Source organism: Pogona vitticeps, chromosome 5, assembly GCF_051106095.1.
Source record: "Pogona vitticeps strain Pit_001003342236 chromosome 5, PviZW2.1, whole genome shotgun sequence".
Taxonomy (NCBI): Eukaryota; Metazoa; Chordata; class Lepidosauria; order Squamata; family Agamidae; genus Pogona; species Pogona vitticeps.
The window spans coordinates 165,534,907-165,558,290 of NC_135787.1; the positions used below are offsets into that span (position 1 = coordinate 165,534,907).

General features: G+C 44.0%; 1 protein-coding gene across 12 annotated transcripts in view; it reads right to left on the reverse strand.

The window, feature by feature from the left end:
* TRIOBP (TRIO and F-actin binding protein) overlaps window positions 1-23,384 on the reverse strand; it is a 79,312-nt gene that overhangs the window by 2,475 nt on the left and 53,453 nt on the right. For 10 of the 12 annotated variants that reach the window (XM_020787679.3, XM_020787680.3, XM_078376171.1 and 7 more), the window contains 12 exons: window positions 21,872-21,928; window positions 21,234-21,302; window positions 20,232-20,321; window positions 18,384-18,493; window positions 15,787-16,345; window positions 13,454-13,549; window positions 7,932-8,079; window positions 6,720-6,831; window positions 6,078-6,237; window positions 4,629-4,742; window positions 2,771-2,857; window positions 860-1,021 (listed from right to left, as the gene is read on the reverse strand). In XM_020787679.3, coding sequence (XP_020643338.3) covers window positions 860-1,021; window positions 2,771-2,857; window positions 4,629-4,742; window positions 6,078-6,237; window positions 6,720-6,831; window positions 7,932-8,079; window positions 13,454-13,549; window positions 15,787-16,345; window positions 18,384-18,493; window positions 20,232-20,321; window positions 21,234-21,302; window positions 21,872-21,928 — 1,764 coding nt within the window. Of the gene's footprint in view, window positions 1-859; window positions 1,022-2,770; window positions 2,858-4,628; window positions 4,743-6,077; window positions 6,238-6,719; window positions 6,832-7,931; window positions 8,080-13,453; window positions 13,550-15,786; window positions 16,346-18,383; window positions 18,494-20,231; window positions 20,322-21,233; window positions 21,303-21,871; window positions 21,929-23,384 lie in introns of those variants that run through there. The other 2 variants (XM_078376168.1, XM_078376169.1) reach the window with 2 other exon arrangements.

The window sequence follows — 23,384 nt, forward strand, 5'->3', positions numbered from 1 at the left end:
GTCACCCATTCAGACAGGCAGGCAGGAGAGGCAAGCCTGTGCTCCTGCCAGGGACTGGTCGAACAGCCGAAGAGGAGGGGGAGAGCAGCACGCACCATCTGGTGAGTGGGGGAATCCAGGCCGGGGGGGGGGAGTGGGAATGCATGGCCCATCTCTGCTCCTCATCATTGGCTGTGATGTCTACAGCTAATGAGGGCTGCAGGACAATAACATGCTCACACTATATGTCAGGCTCTGGAAAATGTCCGGAAACTTCAGAAGGTCCAAAACACAGCTGCCAGATTGGGGCTGGGTGCAAGGATTACATAACCCGTTACAGAAGCTCCACTGGCTGCCAATCCATTTCTGGGCACAATTCAAATGCTGGTTCTGAACTATAAAGTCCAAAATGGCTTGGATCCAAGCTATCTCAAGGACGAAATCTCCCTTTATGAGCTTGCTCAAGTGTTAAGATCATGAGGAGAGGGCCTTCTCTCTTTCTGCTACCAGACTTTGGAAGTCCCTCCCACAGGAGTCCAGGTTGGCCCCAACTTTAGTGTCTTTCCGCAACCAGGATAAGACTTTTCTCTTTAGCAAGCTTTCCCTCAGTGACTAGCTGCTGAGTGCAGTTGTTAAATGGATTTTTGTGCCTTACTGCTTTGAATGTATTTTTGGTGTTGTTTTTGTTTATCATGTTGTAGTGTGGTATTTGACCCTTCCCTAGTATTTGTGTACTTACTGTTTTTAGCTTTTAAATATTGTCTTTTAATGATGTGAGCCACCGTGGGTCCTTTTTCAGGAGAAAAGGAGGATAAAATATTTTAAATAAATAAGCCCAGCTTCCCACCAGTCTCCTCCTCCTCCTCCTCATGCCCAGTGGCTACTTACCGATACTGTTGTGTAGCATCTCCTTCTCTTGGAGGGCCGCCATGGCTAAGCGCAAGTGCTCCTTCAGCTGCTCAATCTCTCGCTCAGACCGCTGCTTGATGTGGTTCAGCTCCAGATAGACGTCCTGGTATTTCCCTGATGCAAACTTTTTGTCCTAGAGAAAATAAGAAATGAATCACTTTGTTCTATTTGCCCCACAAGAGAGATTCTATTGACATAACACAGAAACCTTCCTTCATAAACAACATTGGTCAGGACTGTGAACTCTGACTGGCAGCAGCAAATCACCAGAGTTTCAGGTTGCATTCTTTCTTAGCCCCACCTGCTCATCTCCCGTATTTCCAAGTACAGTGATGCCTCGCAAGACTAAAGTAATTTGTTCCGCGAGTAGCGTTGTATTGCGAAATTTTCATCTTGCAAAAGCGCAGTTTCCCGTAGGAATGCATTGCAATGCATCCCTATGGGAAACCTTGCAAGATGAACGAATTATTTTCATCTTGCGAGGCATCGCTCTTGCGGGGGGGGGGGGACTGTCTTGTGAAGCACAGCCATAGAAAAAGCCGTCTTGCGAGTCACCACAACAATTGCAAAACACTTTTGTCTTGCAAGATTTTTGTCCGGCGAGGCATTCGTTTTGTGAGGCATCACTGTAGGTTCTCAGCCAAGGCCTAACCAGGCCTAACCCTGTTTAGCTACAAATCAAACAAGATCATGACAACATGGTGATTTAACTCTTTCTACACCTAGGGGGTGTGGCAGCTGCACAGTAACAGAGGTGGCATAGGTTTGTGGTCTGCTATTGTTCCTACTGATTAACTCGCAATAGTCCAGCTAAAACTATTTGCTAATCATCATTGTCATCATCATAATTCATATGCCATGAAGTCAACTCTAATTTATGGTGACCCTTTCCAGGGTTTTCCAGGGAGAGAATACTCAGAAGTGGTTTACCATTTCCTTCTTCTGGGCCTCCTGAGACTGTGCAGCTTACCCAAGGCTACACAGGCTGGCTCTTCTCCCAGGAGGCATAGTGGGGAATCGAACTCCCAACCTCTGGCTCCACAGCCATATAAGTAAACCACTGAGCTATCCAGCCAGCTTATTTGGTAATGAACAAATATGTATTTTAAAAATGTAACTATTTTTGCAGATCACCAATCCCCTCTCTTAGTCTCTGAAACTCTACAGCCCACTAAGAATGGAAAACAAAGATATGAACATGTAATGGAGGATTATTCTGAGCTGATGTGCTGGAGGAAGACAATAACATGAACTCAGGGGATCAAGATGCACTCTACAAAAGGCAGCCTGTCCAGTGTACCACTGGCCCTCCATGCTTGCCTCTAAGATAGGAGTGACATTTCTCTAGTCCTCCAGGCACTGTTGGAGGCAGGTCCCATCAGTCCCAACCCATACTGCCAGAAATTAGGGAAATATACAGTGGTGCCCTGCATAGCGACGTTAATCCATTCCAGGATTAACATTGCTATCCGGATTCGTCGCTATGCGCGGGGGGGGACTCACCGCTAAGCAGGAATCCTCCATAGGGCCGCCATTTTCGCCACCTTGGTAAGCGAGGAATCGGTGCGAAAACGCTGTGGGCGGCCATTTTGTTGATCCGGTGGCCATTTTGGAACCGCCGATCAGCTGTTTTCTAAACATCGCAATGCGAAGATTGGTAAGCGAAACGCTTACAGATCATCACAATGCAATGTTTTGCCACCTAAAACATCGCAATGTGATTGCGGATTTGTCGTTAAACGGTGCGCTCGTTAAGCGTGGCACTACTGTATTACTGGAAGGACACAGATTTTCCACTCTTGATTTACACACCTTGAGCAAGAAATACTTCACTTTCTGTTCTATAAGAGAAGGATATCCAACTTGCTCCTAACAAATCTACCTTTTGCATCATTAGAAGTTCATCCCTAAGACACTGGACTTCTTGTTTCAGATACTGGAGTTCATTCTCCTTCACTCGGAGCAGCACCTGAAAAAAAATGTAGTAAGAGAAAATATGTAAGGGAATTGTTTTATCTTTTGGCATTTCCTGGAGAGATCGTTTGTAATAAGAAACAACAGTCTTTTAATGTCCTTGAAAAAGTGGCAAAATTAAGTGGCCTGAACAGCATGAGAGACCGAAATGCCTTCATTCTCAGCACAGAGTCGGAATTTACACAATCGCTTTACAAACAAACCAAGTGGTTTGAAAGGACTCTTAGCTGGCTCAAGCACAACCAGATTCAACAAATAATCCACTTGAAGTACAAGAGTGGATGCTGGGGGGGCTTCTTTACATAACCATCTCACAGCCTGTTGACAACTGTAGCAGGAAAGGGAATCCATGCCAAAATGCAGTTCCATTAGTTCAGACAGATGTTTATGCATCTGTTGCAAAGCTTAGAAAAGCTGATTCTTTGGACTGCAATAATGGCTATGCTGACAGGGAAATTCCGGTAGTTGTAGTTTAAAGAAGAAACTTTCCTCATATTTCTGGATTTACTTCCATGTTCTGAATTCAAGTTAGATGTTGGCATTTCATTAGCATGGCACTGTAAGATTTTATTTGCTGTAGCACTGCAATCTAACTCAGCACGAGACTGTCAGATGCTCTGGGCCATCCCACCATGTAGACAAGCAGCTAACAAGTTGATACAGCACTGTCTTATCTATCCATGGCTAACATAGGCTAAAAAGGAGCTGTACAAAGAAACCCTATATTTTACATTTACTCCAGATTTAAATTTCTGTTTAGCGAGGTGCACATTCCTGTTTCCTAAGCAAACAATCATTCTAGATTCAAATATTTTCAGATTCAAATACCCAAGACAAATTTAGTTACAATGTTTTTATTTATAAAAGCATTTCTAACCAAACAAGCATTGACAGATTTTTAAAACTGAGTGTTTGCCTTCATTCATAATTACTGTACTGCTTCCTTGTGGCCTACTAAGGACTCCTAGGCATGTGCTGTAGAACTGCATATTAATTTATTTATTTATTTAATTTATTTATTTATTTAATTTATATGCCGCCCACTCTACCCAAAGGTCTCTGGGTGTCAGTTGGAAGATCCACTGCACTGATAAGTGAGAGGAATCCAAGTGTTTACTGACAGCCTTGAAGGATGGGGGGGGGCTTGAAGATCCTGGTTGGTATACTAGCTTTTTCCAGAAATAAACAGAGGGAGCTGTGCCAGTTACGAGAACAGCATACCGTAGATGTAGCAAAAGGGTGGTGCTGGAATCAGTTTTACCATAGAGAGGTAGAGCAACCAAGCCTTTGGGGAGGGAAGGAAGAGCTGCTCCATCAAAAGATTTCTGCACTGGACAATGCTATGCTAACACAGAAGTTTCAAAGACACAAATGGACTTCAGCATACTTGAAGCTCCAATTATTTTGACCCACGGGCACTCAGAGCCCATGTGGGCATTCACCTCTGAAGGCAGGCTGGAATTTAGATGGATGCTGTCTGGTGAAGTCACAGCATTAGGCCCTCTAACTCTTGCACTAAGGCTGAAGTCAAGATACACACTTCAGGCAAATCACTCTCATTATTTTCTGGATTGTTCTGCCCATTATGAAATTATTCCTAACACAGTTCCTGCAGGCAACTGCATCGTTCTCTCTCTTTCCAGCCACTAAATGCCTTCCTTTCCAATTGATCACTCATCCCTTAGCACTCTGAAAGCATAAAACTTTTAGATGTCATATCTAACACATGTGCCAAACAGTGGGCACAGCACAACGACTGGTCTCACCTCTAACTCACAAGAGCTTCTTTCGTTGTTGTGTGAAGCACCATCCCGTGAGCTCTGGGCTGCAATGAAGGCCCGTAACTGCCCAATCTCCTCGGACAGACGCTTCTGTAACTCCTGAGAGCAAGGATGACAAAAATTCCAATTTAAGGCTGAGGTTGGAAAACTGAAGCCTGGAGGCTGCACACAGCTTTCTTCTCCTTCCCCACAAATATAGTAACCAGGCTTCCTCATCCCTTAAAGCCAAAGCACTGTCCTCAAAAGTGTCTAAGTCACTTCCTATTTCTTTTTAAAAAGGCAATTTAAGGGCCAGAGAGGGCAACCTTAGCCATAAAGGGAAAATAATCATTTGCATTTCGGGGTCTAATATTTTTCCTGGGTGTTCTGGAAGGACAGGGGTGTTAAGAGGAGCATGTGAGGCCCTCCAGGTCTTTGGAAGCTGCCAATTCTGGATTTAAAAGCAGCCGTGAACAGACTACAACTCAGAAAAAAATGTGTATTTTTTGGACAACAACTTCCAACAATTCTCTGTCAGCAAATCTTTTTAAGTTCTGAGTTGGACCAGATGACTTCCAAGGTCATTCCTTCCATACAGCACAAAATTCTCAGGTAAAAATCAGCACACATCACTGTAAGCCACTGAAAAAATGTAGGTGCAACAATCACAAAGAGGTGTGAGAGTGACAAAACACTTCCCTGACTCTGGAACAGACTGACTGCTTAGAAAGGCCAACTGTTGTGTCCTTTCCAGTTTTATTACAGCCTGGATTATTTTCCTGCACAACTTGACTCAGAATCTTACAGATTCAAGCGGAGACATTTGGTTGCCATCCCTGCTGATGCCAGTAGACCAGACCAAGATATCCAATGCATTGTCTAGTCAGGTTAAATTGGATCAGTTCTAGCTGGCAGGGCCTGAGGATATGGGCAAGGCACTTGCACACTGCAAAGCCACTTCTTTTTCTCCAGATCCATTCCCACCGTGGCTCTTAAAATCAGCAAAGGAGTTGAGAAGCGAATGGGCTACGCTCATCATGAATGCATCTCTGTGTCATCTACCTTCCCATTTAAAGGAGATCATTATGAGGCCCATTCCACAGAAACCAACTTTAGCCATGTATAGGAAGAGAAGAGGAAAAAAGATTATATTTTTACAACTATCAGCTGGATGGAACAGGGCCCACGTGGAGGATACGATCAAAACTACCAGCCATATTTTAGCTTAAAGCTCCGAGTGCCAGTAGCTATATCAATCGTTAGGACAAAATTGCCATACAAAGGCTGAGAAGCCACCAAAGGATGGCAGCATGGGCAAATGGACGTGGACATCTGAACAGGTCCAGGCATGGCACTGCAGGAAAGCCAGATTGGTCTCCAAGACCTAGGGTCTCCACCCCTGTTCTAGATTGACCATCCATTCTTCCCCCCTTGGAGACCCAATGAACTGCTTGCCTGGTTTTGCCGCAGCAACTCCTTTCCCTCTTGTTGGCAGTGCTGCAGTGTTTGCTCCTGCGCCTCTGCCTTCTGCACAAGGTCCCCGATCTGCAGGCATTTCTGGGAATACTGCTCCGAAAGCACCTGCAGCTCCCGCTTCAGAGACTCCACATCGGACCTGTAGCACAGAGGAGGTGGTTGCCACCAGGAGATCAAACCCATCCCAGACCCTAATGCAAAATCTACCAATTCCCTAGCATTCCAGACTTCCAGGGTCTGGATGCCCCCAACAGCTCTTGTTGCTGGTTCCCTCTGGGGAGCAACAGAGCTGTCTCAAACAAAAGGTTCTGTATAATTGATGCAACAAGCCAGGTGTCTCACAATCAGTGGTCAACCTCCAGGAGAACAAAGAGATGTTCCAGTGAAAATGAACACTCCTGTTTAATTCTACAGCATGTTGGCTTGACCCTTAAGGTAACTAGATATTCAGAAATCCAAAGGGCACAATCCTTCATTCTTCTCTTTCATTAAGTTCAATGGCATTGCAATCTATAGGATGGGATTTTTTGGTTTTTCTGGACCATGGTAACACATAATTCCCTACATCTCTCTCAGCTCAGCAGTCCAGAGAGAAAAGGTTGTTCCAAATGAGTTGCTTACTGATGTTGTTGCTGGAGAGTATTCACGTCTGATACCCCCTTCTGGAAACTACGTGTCCTGCTGAGCTCTTTGTTGAGTTCCTCCCTGTGCGCCTTCTTCAGTGCTTCAATGGCTAGGCCGGGCAGCATGGAGGAGAAAACCAGAGACAGAGGAGAGACTCATTATGCAATGCATTATTTTCTTCCTGACCAACAGAACAACCAAGGATTTCTTGGCTAGGGAGGTGTAGGTTAGTGGGAGAGCACATGCTTTTGCATGCACACAGTCCAACTTCAATTCCTGGTATTTTCAGATTAAAGGATTTGGTTGAAAAGCTAGCAAGGAAGAACTTTAACTTAAGGACTCTAACAACCACTGCCAGTAAAAGGCTCAATGAACAAATGAGGTTCCTAAATTCAGAAGTCTGGTGGATAAAAGCTTTATCCCAACACCATAAACTGTATGGTAACCAGTTCCCCTAGGCAGTGCTGGATTGTAACGTATATCTTCCCCTGGCAGCATGGTCAACGGGCAAAACTGTTGAGAGCTGCAATTCAGCAACTTCTGGAGGGTGATGTCTTCAACTTCTGATATGGCGTGCGCGCACACACACAAACACACAAGATTCGTATGTATAAAATGATACGATCTTTAAAACCTGATGATGATGTAAAGTCAATTCTGATTCATGGCAACCCTGTTCAGAATTTTCTAGGTAGAGATTATTCAGAAGTGGTTTGCTATTCCCTTCTTCTGGGGGTGCCCTGGGAATGTGGAGCTTCTCAAAGCCACACAGGCTGGCTCTTCTGGGAGGCACAGTGGGGGGAGGACTCCCATCCTCTGGGTCTACAAATAGATACTTAAACCACAGAGCTACATAGCCAGCTAATGGGTTGTGTGTGTGTGTGTGTGTGTGTGTGTGTGTGCGTGCGCGCGCATGTGCGCGCGCGTGTGTGTGCATGCGTATAATTAAATAAGCTAAATAAATTCTTCTTCTTTTCTCTCTGGCAAGTTCTTGGATGGCAGAGACTGTTTTCCCCTCCAGGAACCACATAAAGTAGATTAGCCTGGGGGAGGTTAGTTGGCCCAAGGTCACCCAGGGGAGAATTTGAACCCAGGTCTCTTAGTCTGCTATCTCATCACTCGCTGTATAGAAAACAATGCTTTAGTCTTTATCAAGGAGACCCCCCCACCCCACCCCCAGGCACCATACAGAAACACACAAGCTTCTACCTGCTGCAGTGGCGGCCGCCTCCTCAGACAGAAGCCGCTCCTTCTCCTGCTGCAACCGCTCCATCTCCCGCTGGTGGTGCCGCTGCAGCTCTGCCATGACCTGCCGGTGGGAAGTCTCCATCTCGGCTAAACTGCGCTCACATGCATCCTACCAGTCAAAATTTCGGGTGTGAGGGGGAAAGGAAGGAGAGAATGATAAGCGGTTGCCAACTCTAGTAGTAGATTTAGAAAGAACTAGAGAACTGGGAGAGCTTGGAAAAGTTTCTCTTCTAGACTACAAGCCTCAACATCCCCTGGCCATGGTGTCTGGGGGAATCTGAAACTTGTGGTCCAAGAAAGTAACTTTTCCAGGCTCTGAGAATCAAGGGGTTTGTCTGGAGGACCAAAGCCAAAACACCACAAACTTTGGAGATTCCCCCCCCCCAGATGGTTGTGCATTTGCTGTCATATAAAAAAATTTAGCTGCACATCCTGAACACATTCTTACACAATAGAATATAAATAGCTAGACATTTGTATTCTCCAAATGCTGTATTACTGTCTGCTCTGCAACAATAATCATGTGCCGCCAAATCAACTCTGACTTATGGCGATCCTTTCAGGGTTTTCAAGGCAGAGAATATTTAGAAGTGGCTTACCATTCCCTTCTTCTGGAGGAGCCCTGGGACTGTGCAGCTTGCCCAAGGCCACACAGGCTGGCTTTACTTGCAGAAGGCACAGTGGACAATTGAGCTCTCAATGTCTGGCTCCCCAGCCAGATACCTACACCACTAAGCTATACAGCCAGCTGTCTGTTTTGTAGGGACATCTTAAGTAATCATTGGAAAGTGCTATGAATTTTGCTTCACATTGAAAAAAGAGAGATTGTAGCAGCCTCCCCAAACCCAGCACCAGAAATCTGGGGATTAAAATAACCTTCCGCCCTAATCATTTCACCTGCTGGCTAAGGTTATGGGATTCATAGTGTAGAATTCCCACAGGGGCTTTGGACAGAGACAGAATAAACTTTTATATGTGTTGATTTATGAACAATGGAGGAAAATATGTCAAAAACAAAAAGCTGAGCAAAAGTGAGCACTAAAGATACAGACACTATAAACCACTTGTCTTAAGATTCCACCTTGCATATCTAAGATTTTATTTCTAAGATCAATCTATATAATATATAATAATATAATATATAATATCATATGCTATATTCTCACTGCAAGACAAATCTTGAGGTAAGATTAAAAAGACTTAGTAGAATAAAGATCACTTCAATGTGTATTCGTGAAGGCTTTCATGCCCGGGATTTAATGGTTGTTGTGGTTTTTTCAGACTCTTTGGCGATGTTCTGAAGGTTGTTCTTCCTAACATTTCACCAGTCTCTGTGGCCGGCATCTTCAGAGGACAGCACTCTGTGCTCCCTGCACTCCAACAGAGTGCTGTCCTCTGAAGATGCCGGCCAGAGACTGGCAAAACATTAGGATGAACAACCTTCAGAACATGGCCAAAGAGCCCGAAAAACCCACAACAACCAAAAGATCATTTCAGAGTCAGCCCAGAAACTTATCTTCCTCAAGTATTTTTGCTAAAATAATTATACTTATTGATGCTGACTATATCTTGTTTACATTGTAGACTTCAGGGTGTCTCAAAACAATTATAGATTCTGGGCATGCCTCAGAGTTAGCAATTTCTGAGTTAATACTGGAACTTCCACACTCCTTTGCTAACCAAGGTTTCATGGGGACTTCAGCTCAGAATTACCAACATGAGTTTCAAGTGCTCCCAGTGCTCCTGACTGTGCAGTTAAAAGAGGTCCTGAAGTATTTGTTACCATGTTTTAAAATTAACTGCTACCTGAGTGTGATTTTTAGATGGACTGTTATGTATTACTGCTTTGACTGTGTTTTCAGTACTGCTTGTGTATACCATTTCTCAGAATGGTGTTTGTTTTTTTCTTTTTAATATTCATATACTTATTGTTTTTAGCTTTAGTATTGTATTTTAATGATGAAAACTCCTTTTTTACACTCAATGTTCTAAGCTTTAAATCTTGTCTTTTAATGATGTAAGCTACCTTGGGTCCTTTTTATGGAGAAGGCAGAGTAACAATATCATAAATAAATACATAAGTATTCCTCTTTCCCATATATAATCAATAACATTAGAGGTTTCATGGCTGTTATTTTTAAACCTACTCTTCTTAAAATAACACAATCCTTGTCTTGATCAGACAATAAAGCAGAGCATTCTGGGACATTCCCTTCTTCTGAGGGCATCCTAGGACTGTGCAGCTTGCCCAAAGCCATATAGGCTGGCTCTTATTCCTGGAGGGACAGCGGGAAATCAAACTCCTAACTGCTGGGTTCCACAGCCAGATACCTAAATCATTGGCCTATCCTTCCTACCCCAAATGAAGGTGACTTTCCTTTCAGGAGTGACAGTAGCAGACCAAATATCATTTACACCTGATAGAGATCAATGTGACTGACCTATCATGGTAGAGAAAATGTGATCCAGAATCATGATGTCTTGTGGGGTTCATCAGAGTTCCCAGGAATCAATATCCTTGCAAGAACAGCTTTCGCCCCATCCCTTTTCCCTTCCGTCCTGTCAAAAGACTTTTCAGCTTCTTGAACAGGACAGGCAATATTTTCTTGACAGGAACAACGTGGTGGACTTCGGTCATGCCACCCTGACACATGGACATGGGCTGGTGAGTGTGTGAGCAGACGATTAGTTTCCTTGCCTGCTTATAGATAAAAACCTGGATCTTTAGGCAGGCCTTCCCTCCTGTCAATACTTGATTTTATTTTTATTATAATTTTCTGTTTTCCCATCTTGAGCATTACTTAGCATTACTAATCACTATTGTTTTGAATTGTTTTTAACTGTTTTAGCTTATAATGTTTAATGGAACCCGCCTGGGGTAGACTTTGTCTAAAAGGGCGGGATAGAAATCTAATTAGATAGATAGATAGGTAGGTAGGTAGATAGGTAGAGAGAGAGAGAGAGAGAGAGAGAGAGAGAGAGAGAGAGAGAGAGAGAGAGAGAGAGAGAGAGAGAGAGAGAGAGAGAGAGAGAGAGAGATAGATAGATAGATAGATAGATAGATAGACAGACAGACAGACAGACAGACAGACAGACAGACAGACAGACAGACAGACAGACAGACAAACAAGCATGAAGAGTAGTTTGGTGATCTATTGCACTAGGGTTTATTTAAACAGCATCACCAACAAACTAAGACAAAAGAGAAACTGTCACTGCAAAGGACAAAACAGGACCCAAAGAGCCTCAAAATGGGGGCTGCTCACACCCTAGTACTGACATACAAATTTTTAATTCTGCCATGAATTCATCAACCGATTTTCTCCCCAAAAGAAACAACAGAGGTTGTGTAACAGTGGCAGTGAAAAAGCTGTAACTCAAGCAAAAGGAACTTGGCTGATAAAAGAACACTACAAAGGCAAAACACCAACCAAAACAGTGGCCTCTGGAAAGCAATGATGTGCAAGGACCCCACCTCTGTTTCTAGAAACATGCATTTGACCATGGCCATAACAGGTCCCACAGAATGTTCAAGCTGGAAGCTAACTCTTAAGGTCATCCAAGCCAACCTCTTCTCACTCCATGGTCTATAGTGCAGGATGTCACCACAGCACGCATTTCTAAGAGATGGCTTTCAGCCTCAGCTTAAGGGAAGAAAAGCCTACTACATCCCCAAAGCAGACTGTTCCCCCATCAAACATTTAGCTGAAATCTGCCTTCTTGCCATTTGCCCCATTCACTCTGGTCCCAGCTTTGTTAAATAATTTACTCAGAATTGAAAAAATGTTCTAATGGCTCTTGTCCTTGTACCACTAATACAAGACTAAAATACAACGGGATGAAATCATTCCCCCGTGTTTATCAGCCAAACTAGTAGCCACCCTGGCCAGGATCTTTCATGCAGGGAAAACCGAGTAATCTGTGCAAACAGTTCTTCCAGGGAAGGTAAACGTGAATGCACAGAGTGATCCTACAAGCCTTCTTCAGTGTGGGTCCTGCCCCACAGTTCAACCTAGTACATCCATGGGCCTCAGCTGGCAATGGTGAAGGACAATGGGGATTGTAGTCCAAAAAGTCCAGAAAGACCCATGTTGGGGAAGGCTGGTTTGGACTTTCAGTTTCAATCCTAGCATTCAATTGAATGCCATCAAGTCAACTCTGACTTATGGCGACCTTTTCCAGGGTTTTCTATGAAGAGAATACAGTGGTGCCTCACACAGCGAGGGTTAATCCGTTCCGATCAAAAAAAGCCATTGGAACGCATTAAACTTAGTTTAATGCGTTCCAATAGCAGCTTTACTCACCGTACAGCAATGTTTCTCAGATGACCGGCAGCCATTTTCGCGCCCTCCCCTCGCTTAACGAGGGCACAAAAACGCTGCGCGCGGCCATTTTGGGGCTTCCGGCGGCCATTTTGAAGCCGCCGAACAGCTGATCGGCGGGTCGCAAAGCGAAGGTCGGTAAGCAAACTGCTTACTGACCTTCGCTCTGCGATTTTGAGCCATAGGGGCCGTCGGTGTGCGATCGCATTTGCGATCGCTAGAACGGCCCCGTTGTGCGGATTCGTCATTCTACGGTGCACTCGTTGTGCGAGGCACCACTGTACTCAGAAGCAGTCTTCCCATTCCCTACTTCTGGAGGTGCCCAGGGACTGTGCAGCTTGCCTACAGCTACACAGGCTGACTCTTCTCCCAGGAGACACAGTAGGGAATCAAACTCTCAACTTCTGGCGCTACAACCAGATACTTAAACTACTGAGCTATCCAGCCTGGTGAAATCACAAGGCAATCCTTGGTATCCCTGACACTCTTCTGTTTGAGGGAGGGGAGGAGGATCCCCATCTGGGCTTTTCCAATTCCTCTTTCCTTTTTTCCAAGTCAGGTAATGACATTTTGTGTTGATGAGCTCAAGGCAATATAGGTGGCTCGTTAGGGGCCTGAACTTGGGTCTCCTGAGTCCCAGCCCAATACAACAGCTGAGTCCTATGCACTGCAGTTCCATGTAGGCAACCACAGAGGACATTCCATCAGTCTAAAACATGATTGTTAACAACAGGAATTTTTGGAGGTTCATTCATAGGGTCAACGTAAGTTGGAAACAATCTGATGGCATATAACAACAAAATACCTTGCATATCAAGAAAAGTTTCTAAAACTACGTTGGACTTATGTATGCCTGGAACAGAAGCCCTTGTAGCATTTCTTCTTGTATCAATTTTCTCCTTTCTGCTCTGGACCAGCAGCTTCAACCCTATGCGAGGTGGAGATCCTTAGATGTGGCAGCTATATATAATTAACATTGATTACAGATGGGTCTGATTGCGGTTGCTATGGCAGCCATAAATCTACAGAGGACAAGTAAACAGAGGTAGAGGAGTGACCCCAGCTTTCATTTCTCTACTCTCACTGTACAGTTGGAGAAAGGGGTGGAAAAAGAAGAATGGAAAGGAGGACGGAGAAGAACATGTCAGGTTATGCCATTACCTGAGAGATGTAACCTCGAGGTATTTGCACATCTCTGTGAGATTTTGCCTCATTCTGGGCACGCAAGGACTCCAGTTGTGACCTCAACAGCTGGACCTGTGTCCCCAAAAAATGAGATTTAGGCACACTGAAGGAAAAAGGCACTAATATTCAATCAACCTAATACATGCTCATTAGACAGGTTAAGGCAGGCACACGTACAGACACACCCCATCACCCTTCTCCACAAGCATTGACAAGCTATGCGGCGGAGCAGCCAGAGTGTTGGTTTGAGACCTGGAAGAGCTGATTCAAGTCCCTGCTGAGCTATTAAATTCAATGAGCTACCTTATCCCAGCCATGCTTTCTCTCAGCTTAGCCAACCGAACAGAGATGTTGTGAGAATGCAGTAAGGAAGATGAAAGCCATGTATACTACCCTGCGGTCATTAGGGATATGAAAGCAGCAAATAAAGATTGCCTATAATAATCCAGAGCAGTGGTTCTTAACCTTTGTTACTCGGATGTTTTTTGAACTGCAACTCCCAGAAACCCCAGCCAGCACAGTTGGTGGTGAAGGCTTCTGGGAGTTGTAGTCCAAAACTCCTGAGTAACCCAAGGTTAAGAACCAGTGATCCAGAGGATACCACAGAGCCAACATTCCCTCTAAGGTGTGTGCTCGCTCGCTCGCTCGCTCGCTCAGAGCTCCATTGGGGCTATGCATGGGCAGCTGGTTTGTTTACTTCCCGTTTCAAATAAAGCCCCTCCCACCCCTGCGCACATGGAGCGTGGCTCCCGCACAACGGGGCAGAAAATTAGAGGGAAGGTTGCACAACGCTATGGCAAGACTGACACAAAGTTACATCAGTTTAATTAACTTAAAAATGTCTTCATGTTCCAAGCCATATAAAATCCAGGCAATGGGCCATCTCAAGCTTAGTTCTATAAGCCAGCATGCATGCATGCACATAGTGCTAGATCACAACTACTGTTATTGCTGCGACCACTATTATTACTATTTCTAGCTGTTCTAGCCACTCCGCAGAGCTGAGGAAACACATGGCAATAGTTTTGGAAGAGGTAGCCGTGTTAGTCTGGGCTAGCCTATCAGGCAAAAAAACCCCAAGTACAATAAAAAAAATGAAGACGACAAAAATGTTGTAGCACCTTATAGACTAATTTCTAAATTTTAATGCATGCTTTCATAGACAAGTCTACTTCTCATCCACAAAAACCCACATTAAAATATAGTAGTCTTTAATGTACCACAATGTTTTTGTCTTTATTTTTTATTTGTGCTTTGGTTTTGCCTGATATAATTACACAGCAGTGCATTTACGAGAGGAGTCACAAGATTGGGAAACCATCCGTCACTGAGATTACTCAGTTCCAACATGTTTTGGATAACATTTTGGGCCAACAGCTTTCAAGCACTATGGTACATTTGTGGAACTATCAATGCAGGAAACATTTCCAATTATCTCTATGTATAAGCCTGAAACAAAATGCTGAAAACAAGGGAGGAGGAGGAGGAGGAGGAAGAATAAGGACTCTGCTGTAAAATAAGTCACCAAGTTTTGCTCTGCTTTTTTTTTAAAAAATTATCAGCACTATATGGATAGGAAACAGTCTGTTTTTGCCCTTCCCTTGGTTTCTTTATCTACAGTAAGGAAGAGCAGCCACAGTAAATGAAAGGGAAAAAAATCGAAAATCCACATTAGTGCAACATGCTTATCAGACACTAGCAGATGAAGTTCCAGTTCCAGCTTTCACTGAAAGAACCTCAATGAATTGTGAGAATCAGGCTTTTCTTCATCAGACCTGGAAACCATCATCTAACCTCCTAGAACAGGGAGTCAGGGGGCAAAGCGCAACTGTTCAGAAATTGTTGGACTGCAACTCCCAGCATTCTTCATCGCTGGCCTCGCTGGCTAGGGCTCATGGGAGTTCTTTTGTACCAGAGCTTCATCTGAAGGTCTACAGATCTCTCTCTGTTCCTCCCAAGCTTGATACCAAATTGTTTTGTTTGACTTTTAAAAGGGGACGCAGCATATTTTGAGCATTTTTGTTGGTAATCAGGTATGTTAAATTGGTTTCTAACTTAATGAAGTTTCTTACATTCTTTTGGTTTAATTCTATTTTAATGATGACGTCTTAATTTATTGTGATTTTATACATGGCTATTTTAAATTGTTCTATGCCATCATCTGTTCCTTTACTGAAAAAAAAGGCAGGACAGATGTGAATTAAAATAAAATAAAGCAAAATTTGTCCTAAGCTGTTGCAAGACTCTTTTGTTAATTTGCTCCTAAAAAGAGAACTGCTCCCTTTTTCTACCCCTGGGATGAATTCTACCTCTTTCTCTAGTGCCTCGCTGGCATCCTCACGACCTCCTTTGCCCTGGTTCAGCAGTGCCATCAGAGGTACCCGCTTGGAGTCCTTTAGGGGCAGACGTTCCAGTTCCTTCCATTTCTTCTCGATTTCTTCACTCAGCCGATTCCTCTGAGCCTCAGTGAGTGGCATCCCCGCGGAGTCCTGGACCCCAGTTTTAGGACCGAAATCCCCCACGGGGCCATCTGTCTGCAGGACGCCAGTAGCCGGAGACTCAAACCACTTCCGGCGCTCCTCGGAGCGGAGGGCGAGGTCCCGTTCCAGCTCTTCACGCTTGCCGTCTGTAGCTCTTGTGCTTCCCCTTGTCCGCTGTGGGGAGCCCTGATTCAAAGGGGAGCCCTGCTGCAAGGGGGACAGCTCCACGTAGTCAAAGGCATGGCGCTGGCTGTCTGCCTTCCGGCTGCTGCCACTGCCCTTGGCTATGACCTCAGGTCCAGTGCTGGGTCGCTGCTCCTCTGACCGGAAAGAGCTCTTGGGAGACCCGTAGCTGCGGAAGGCATTCTCCTTGTTGCAATCAGAGAGCCTAGAGAAGCAGGGGGGAAGGCATGTACAAACACACAGTTGAGAATGGTGCACTCATAAGCTGGGAAATCTGCCCGCACAAGTTATCCAACACCAGTGTGTAGCTGTACCCAATCCTCAGAGCTGGATATCAGCTCTGCAAGAAAGACAGGATATAACATAAATAAGTGAACACTTAAAATATGAGTATATGCATACAAAACTTCCAAAAGTTTTAATCTACTAACTACACTGACTCAATGATTCTTAAAATTATTGTCCAAAAAAGAAATCTTCCAAGCTCTGACAATTTCCTATCACCACTAGACCATGCATGAACCCTATACTGTCCCACTTTGTTTAATGGACTAAGAGGTAGTGACTGCAAATCCCTCAACCAGCAGCGGCCAATGGTTTGCTGCATCAAAAGTCTGGTTATCCTGACAACTTGTCAGTCACATATCTTAACAATCTGGTAGTGCAATTCTATACATTTATTTATTTACATATCTGTCTGTCTTATTTATAGGCTGCCTTTCTCCCAATAAGAGGATTCAAGGTGGTTTACAGTGTTAACAAAGTAAAATTAAAAAAAATAGATTAATGCATTAAAATTAATCACACTATCATAGAAATTAAAATACTCTGAATGATTAAAATAATTTAAAGCTTCAAAAACTCAAAAACTGTATACAGGGACTGAGTTATGATTGTTAAAAGCCTATCTGAAAAGGTGGGTCTTCAGCTATCTGCAGAAAGATAAAAGAGAGAGGACCAACCTAACCTATATGTACACCACACAGAATGGTGCTGTGCACTAATGGGGCAATACATAAGTAACATAAATAAATGAAATAAATAAATCTCCCAAGGGAGAGCATTCCACAACTTGGGAGCTGCCACAGAAAAGGCCCTCTCTTGTATTCCCTATCAAACATCCCTGTGCTAGCAATGGGACTGACAGGAGGGCCTCCTCCGATGATCTTAAGAGCCAAGAAGGCTTATAGGGGGAGGTATAGTCATTTGGGTAGCCAGAAACAGATCTGTAGCCAGTGCAGTTGTAGCAGGGGCACTACATGCTCCCTATAACGGCTCAAATCAACAGTATGGCTGTTTGAATTTTGTACCAGCTGAAGTTTCTGAATGATCTTCAAAGGCAACCCCATTATGGTAACACAAACAGGATGTAACTAAGGCATGCATCACTGCAGTCAAATCAGACATGTCAAGGAATAGGTACAATTGGTGCACCCGTTTTAATTGTGCAAATGCACTACTGATCACTGCTGAAACCTGGGCATCTAGGCTCAGGGACGAACTCAGGAGTACACCCAAGCTGCAAACTTGAGTTTTCAAGAGGAGTGTAACCCCATCCAACACAGGTTTTATCCCTATTCTTTCATCTGACTTCTGACTGACCAGGAGCACCTCTGCTTTATGGGGATTAAGTTTCTGGGGATGTCAACCAGCCCATTACTGACATCAGACACTGATCTAGAGCCCAGACAGCTTCCTTGGAACTCGATGGAAGGGAGAGACAGAGTTGGATGTCATCGGCATGATGACTCAGAAGCACGACCCCTCCAGAGTTCAACCGAACTCACTCCAAGGAAGGTACATAGGACTGCAACCTGAAACACTGCAATGGCTTTAGAAGAAAAAACTAGGTTAATAGAAGTATATTCCTAGCAAAATGGGCACACAGATGTTCATGAAACTGGTGAAGTGTATTTATTTGACTTTACTGTATTTATGACTTGTGCTACACCCGTCAATGAAAATCACAGCAGCTGCTCAGACAGGTCCCTGCACAGTGTTCTGGCTAGAGGACTATGGATATTGTAATCCATAAAAGTAAGTTTCCTACTAAAAAAGATGGTCTTGAGCACAAATTGTCTGAAACCATCAGTGGTACTGTCCTAACAGCAGTGTGGGGGGCACATGCTCAGCTGCAGAAAAACTGACAAGAAATATGGGATATTGATAATAAGTGATGGTGTGTCTTCATTCAAATATCATGACCCACTCAGAAGACAGGAAAATGTGCTCAGGACACATACTTTGTGACGTCTGGCACACTGGCAGGGCGTATACTTTTCCTCAGAGCTTCAATCCAGTTCCGTCGGATTCCTGATGTCATTGCAGATAACGTGAAGACACCATCTTTAGTCTGAAAGGGAAATGCCATACATGGCTTGGTCATATATTTCAGAAAGTCACGTACTTTGCTCCCAGTAACAGAAAGAGATCTGAATGGGGCTCATGCAAGGCAGCACACGTCACCGACCCCTACAAGTGTAACTGGCCAATACTTGGATTTAGTACAGTCAAAGGAAAGGAAGATGCAGAATATTATCAAACATGGAACTTGTTTTATCAATGGTTAGAAGCACATTGTATAGATTAAGAGCTTAATATATATTGTAGTTGTACAGTGGTGCCTCGCATTGCGACATTAATTCGTTCCGCAAAAATCACTGCAAAACGAAAATGTCGCAATGCGAAATAAAAAAGCCCATAGAAACGCTTTGAAACCCCTTCAATGCGTTCCTATGGGCTGGAAACCCACAGTTCAGCGTAGATCCTCCATAGCGCGGCCATTTTCGGTGGCTGTAGAGCGAGGAATCCGTCCCAGAAAACAGCGGGCGCCAATCAGCTGTTTTAAAATCGTTGCTTTGTGATGCTCAGTTCCTGAAGCAGGGAACCAATCATTGCAAAGCGAAATTCCCCCGTAGGGAAAATCGCAAAGCGATCGCTTTTGCAATCGCAAAAAATGCGTCACAAAGTGATTTCATCGCTAAACGGAGCGATTACTATACGAGGCACCACTGTATTAACAAATGATTATACGCTGAACCCAGGTGACATGATGTTAAATAGCATAGATGGATTTTATACATAATAATAATAAAAAGAAAAATTGTAAAAAAGTGTAACTGGCCAATAGTTGGATTTAGTAGAGTCCCAAGTGGAAGTTTTTGAAATCAATGGGATTTCAATGTGGATAAAACCACCTTAATCGAACTAAATAGTTCCAGGCAAACCAGTGTCCAGGGGCATCCAGTCATCCAGAATTTTACAAATTCAGCTCTTATAATTCCTTATGATTCAACCAGATGCTTGGAGGCAAAGGCTGAAACTAGAGATAGGCACAAACAGCTTTGCCATACTTTGTCAAAATTTGTACAAGTGACACCACAGGTGCTGTGCATCACCTCCCCCACCTTCCCAGCTGGCTGTCCCACTCACAATCTGCCACATGCAGCCCAGGTCCTCCTTCTTGGATGGCTGTCCATTCCAGGCAGGTACTCGGGCTTTCCTTCCCTGCTTCTTCCGACAGCCAACCACTCAGACAAGGAGGTGGCATGGGGATTCTTGCTGCGCAGCCACTGAGTGGTTGGCTGCCGGAGGAGGTGGGGAAGGGAAGCCCAAGCTCCTGCCTGGACTGGACAGCCACAGAAGGAGAAGGACCTGGGCTACATGCAGAACACTGTGAATGGGACAGCCGACTGTGAGGAGGTAATGCATATATGCATTTTGATGAAGTGCTTTTCCCCCTTCTCTAGTTGAAACACCAATGAGACTAAGCATTCCCTCTCCAATATAAACCCATTAGGCTGCCCCAAATGTTCCTGATGCTCTCTTGTTATTGGGCAAAAATTGTGTGATATATTTAATGATTGTATGGGGTGATTCTGACATAAAGTATGTTGTCTTCACTGGAAATTTAAACTGAATTAGATAAAACCTCTCTCAAACAATGAACTTTTGCCTTTTTAACTGACAATCAAGACATGGTGCCCTCTTGCATCAACATCTTGTGACCTCAGATGTTTGTGCCCTGGGAACCACACCCTAGCTGACCCTTTTACTTCATCCCAAACCCTCGATGACTTCTAAGCACTCACGTGTATCTGGAAACCATAGTTCCGCTGCACTGCATATTCTGTCACATCGGTACAAGAGCGTAGGTCGATTTCTCCATCCAGGTCATCTGCCTGAAATGACCTCCAGACCATAAGCTAAATATCTAGTTTAATAACACTTTTAGCTCATTAATATCTGCATAAAAGCATAATACACAGCGGAGTTTGTTTGCTTATTAAAAATATTTTTACTCTGCTTTTCACCTTAAAAAGGACCCGAGGGGGCTTACATCACTGACAGACAATATTCAAGTTTGGAAAAGTGACTTTTTGAGACGGTAACTCCCAGAACCCGTTCCGAAGCTCTGCACACCCAGCATCAGCCTCATGCATCCTACCTACTCTTCCCGGATAATTCTTTGCAAGGTGAGCAAATTCCATTCTCCCCCTATCCTTCTTAGTTAATGTAAAATATAATACATGGATGTTATGTCCTTCATTGTTCTCTTTCAATATGCATCCTCCTGTTCATTTTCTTCTTAAATATTAACACAAAGATATTATGCCATATTCTTCCCATTTATTTGCCGAGTTGCCTGACCAGCCTCACGTAAGAGAGATTATGCAGGTCAAGCTGTCTCGAGAACTCAGTGAGTTCGATACCTGGCTGCAGAGACAGAGACTGGGAGTTCAGTCCCCTCCTACCCCTCCCAGAACAGCCAGCCTAGGTGCTTTTTGGCAAGCTGCACAGTCCCAAGGTGCCCCTAGAAGAAGGAAATGGCAAGCCACGACTGAGTACTCTCTTCCTGGAAAACCCTGAAAAGGGTTGCCATTGAGTCAGAATAGACTTGACTGTACTATTACTATTACTATTACTATTACTATTACTATGACTGTACTATTACTATTACTATTACTATTACTATTACTATTACTATTACTATTACTATTACTATTACTATTACTATTACTATTATTATTATTATTATTATTATTATTATTATTATTATTATTATTATTAAGCAGCTCAAGATGCTTCCTTACCTCCTCTGCGTTGGAGTCCCTGTAATATCGCAGGCTCGAGTCTGTCAGCACAAACCAATGCTTCGTCCACTGCAAATGGAACCATTATGGGGGCAGGGAAGGGAAGGGAAGGGTAAGACGAGAGGAAAGAGCTATGTTAAAGTATCCATGGAAGTTGCATCCCGCCCCTTGGCCTTTCAGACTGAAGCTCAAAAGAAGTCAAGCCCAGGTCTGTCTGCTCCATTTCAGCTCAGGAGATACTACTTGCCCCATTTTCTCCCCTAATGGGATATAACAAGGGTTTTGACAGGAAGCACACAGTTAGGACTGCAGAAGACACAAAGCATTCTGGGTAAGGCAGTAGCACAAGTTTTATTTATTCTCAGACAAGCCCTCCCAAGTTCTCAATGACATGTCCATTTTATTCCACTCTCAAGGGAATTAATTCTAGAGACTGCTCTATAGAGGTTCATTTTTTGTGTTTTTTTTTCTAATCCATGCTTTCCCAGTCATGCTATACAAAGCAAGAGCGTCTAAAAAGCAACATGACCAACTAAGAAGGAAAGTCAAAAGTAGGTCCCGCTCCTACCCTTTCGAAAAGGAATGCTGCAGAAAATTCGGGAGGGCACGAAAAGGAGAGCAAAATGACCTAGCCTTACCTCTCCCGGCTTGTTCAGTATGGACATCCATCCCTTCTTGAAATTGAGAAGATCCGGCTGGAACAAAACAAGGCCGCACCATGTATTAATCAAAGACATCAAATGAAGCCAAAATAAACCTAAAAATCTGGGATCTAACAAAATTAATAATATATTTCCCCAAACTGAAAGCTTCAAGACTATCATCAGGCAGCACAGTGAAAACAGGCCTTCTTGGCAGTGGCACCTAAATGTTCAGAATGCTTTTTTCTCCTATCTCATATACTTCCAGCACCTGCTTGAAATGCACAGCTGTCAATACAGTGGGAGTGACTGAGGCTTTGATCCAAAATGCTAGCAGTTCAGAGGGCACCAAATCTGCTGGTAGGCGAGCATGAATCTACCCAACCTGAGCACATATATTTTGCGCCAGCCACTCCTGCCCAGGCAGAAGGAAACACAAAACAGTCAGACTTGGCAGGAAGCTAAAGGCTGTCACATGCACACAACTGAGCACCCCTCTTCATTTTATTCCATTATCTTCTCCCTACGTATCCCAGTCTCACATGATCCAAACTTTATTAATAGGGCAGCAAAGCCAATGCACCAAAATTTCTTGTTACAGCTCTGTTAAAATTCAACTTTTTACTGGGACATTTCCTGATCACTAAATATCTTTTGAACTCAAATATAAAGCACATTCGAAGGCCAGGTCTGTTTGCATGGATGCCTTGCTGAGTTTTTTTTTCCTGGGCTTTCTTTTTGTCTCCTGACCACATGGCCTGGGGGTGGGGCCTAGGGGTGGGACTTCCTGCTTTAAAAGAGCGTGTCCCAGGACCGCGCGCCAGAAATTCTCAAATTTTGTATCTGGCCTTAATATGGTAAATAGGAAAGCCAATTAGATTTGGATAAGCCGGGGAGTCAGGAAAGTTTTAAGGATCAGATCATACTTTTGCACTATTAAAGAGCAGGCCGGGTAGGTGGGGCTCGTCAGCCATGGAAGTCAGCCCATCTAGGAGAAGGAAAACTAGACTTAAGGGGTGAATTGCCCTAGCTAGACTGGAAATTTCCAGAAAGAGATGGTACTATTGATGTTACCCATGCATAATAGAGCAAAGGCGTTCCTAGCCACATCTGAAAAGCCATGTTGTGTAGCTGGTTGAAATGTCCCCCCTCTACAAATAGGAAACCCGAGTTTCCAGAAAAAAATATGCAAATACTTCCAAATCTGATTAAATATCCCCATCAAAAACCTTACGACTGATCAAGAACCTCTACAAAACCCCAGCTTCAGTATGTTGGCCTTCTTCCATCAGTGATCTTTACTTGATGTGAAGCACAGGTTTAGGGTCGGCCTTCTCCAGCCCAATACCGTCCAGATGTATTGGACTGGCTGGAGCTGCTGGGAACTGTAGTCCAACACATCTGAAAGGTACCAAGATGGAGAAGGCTGGTCCAGGACATCTACCATCTTCTTAGACTAGTCCGGACAGAGGAAGGAAACGCGGCAGCGGAAGAGAGAAGGAGGGGCCCA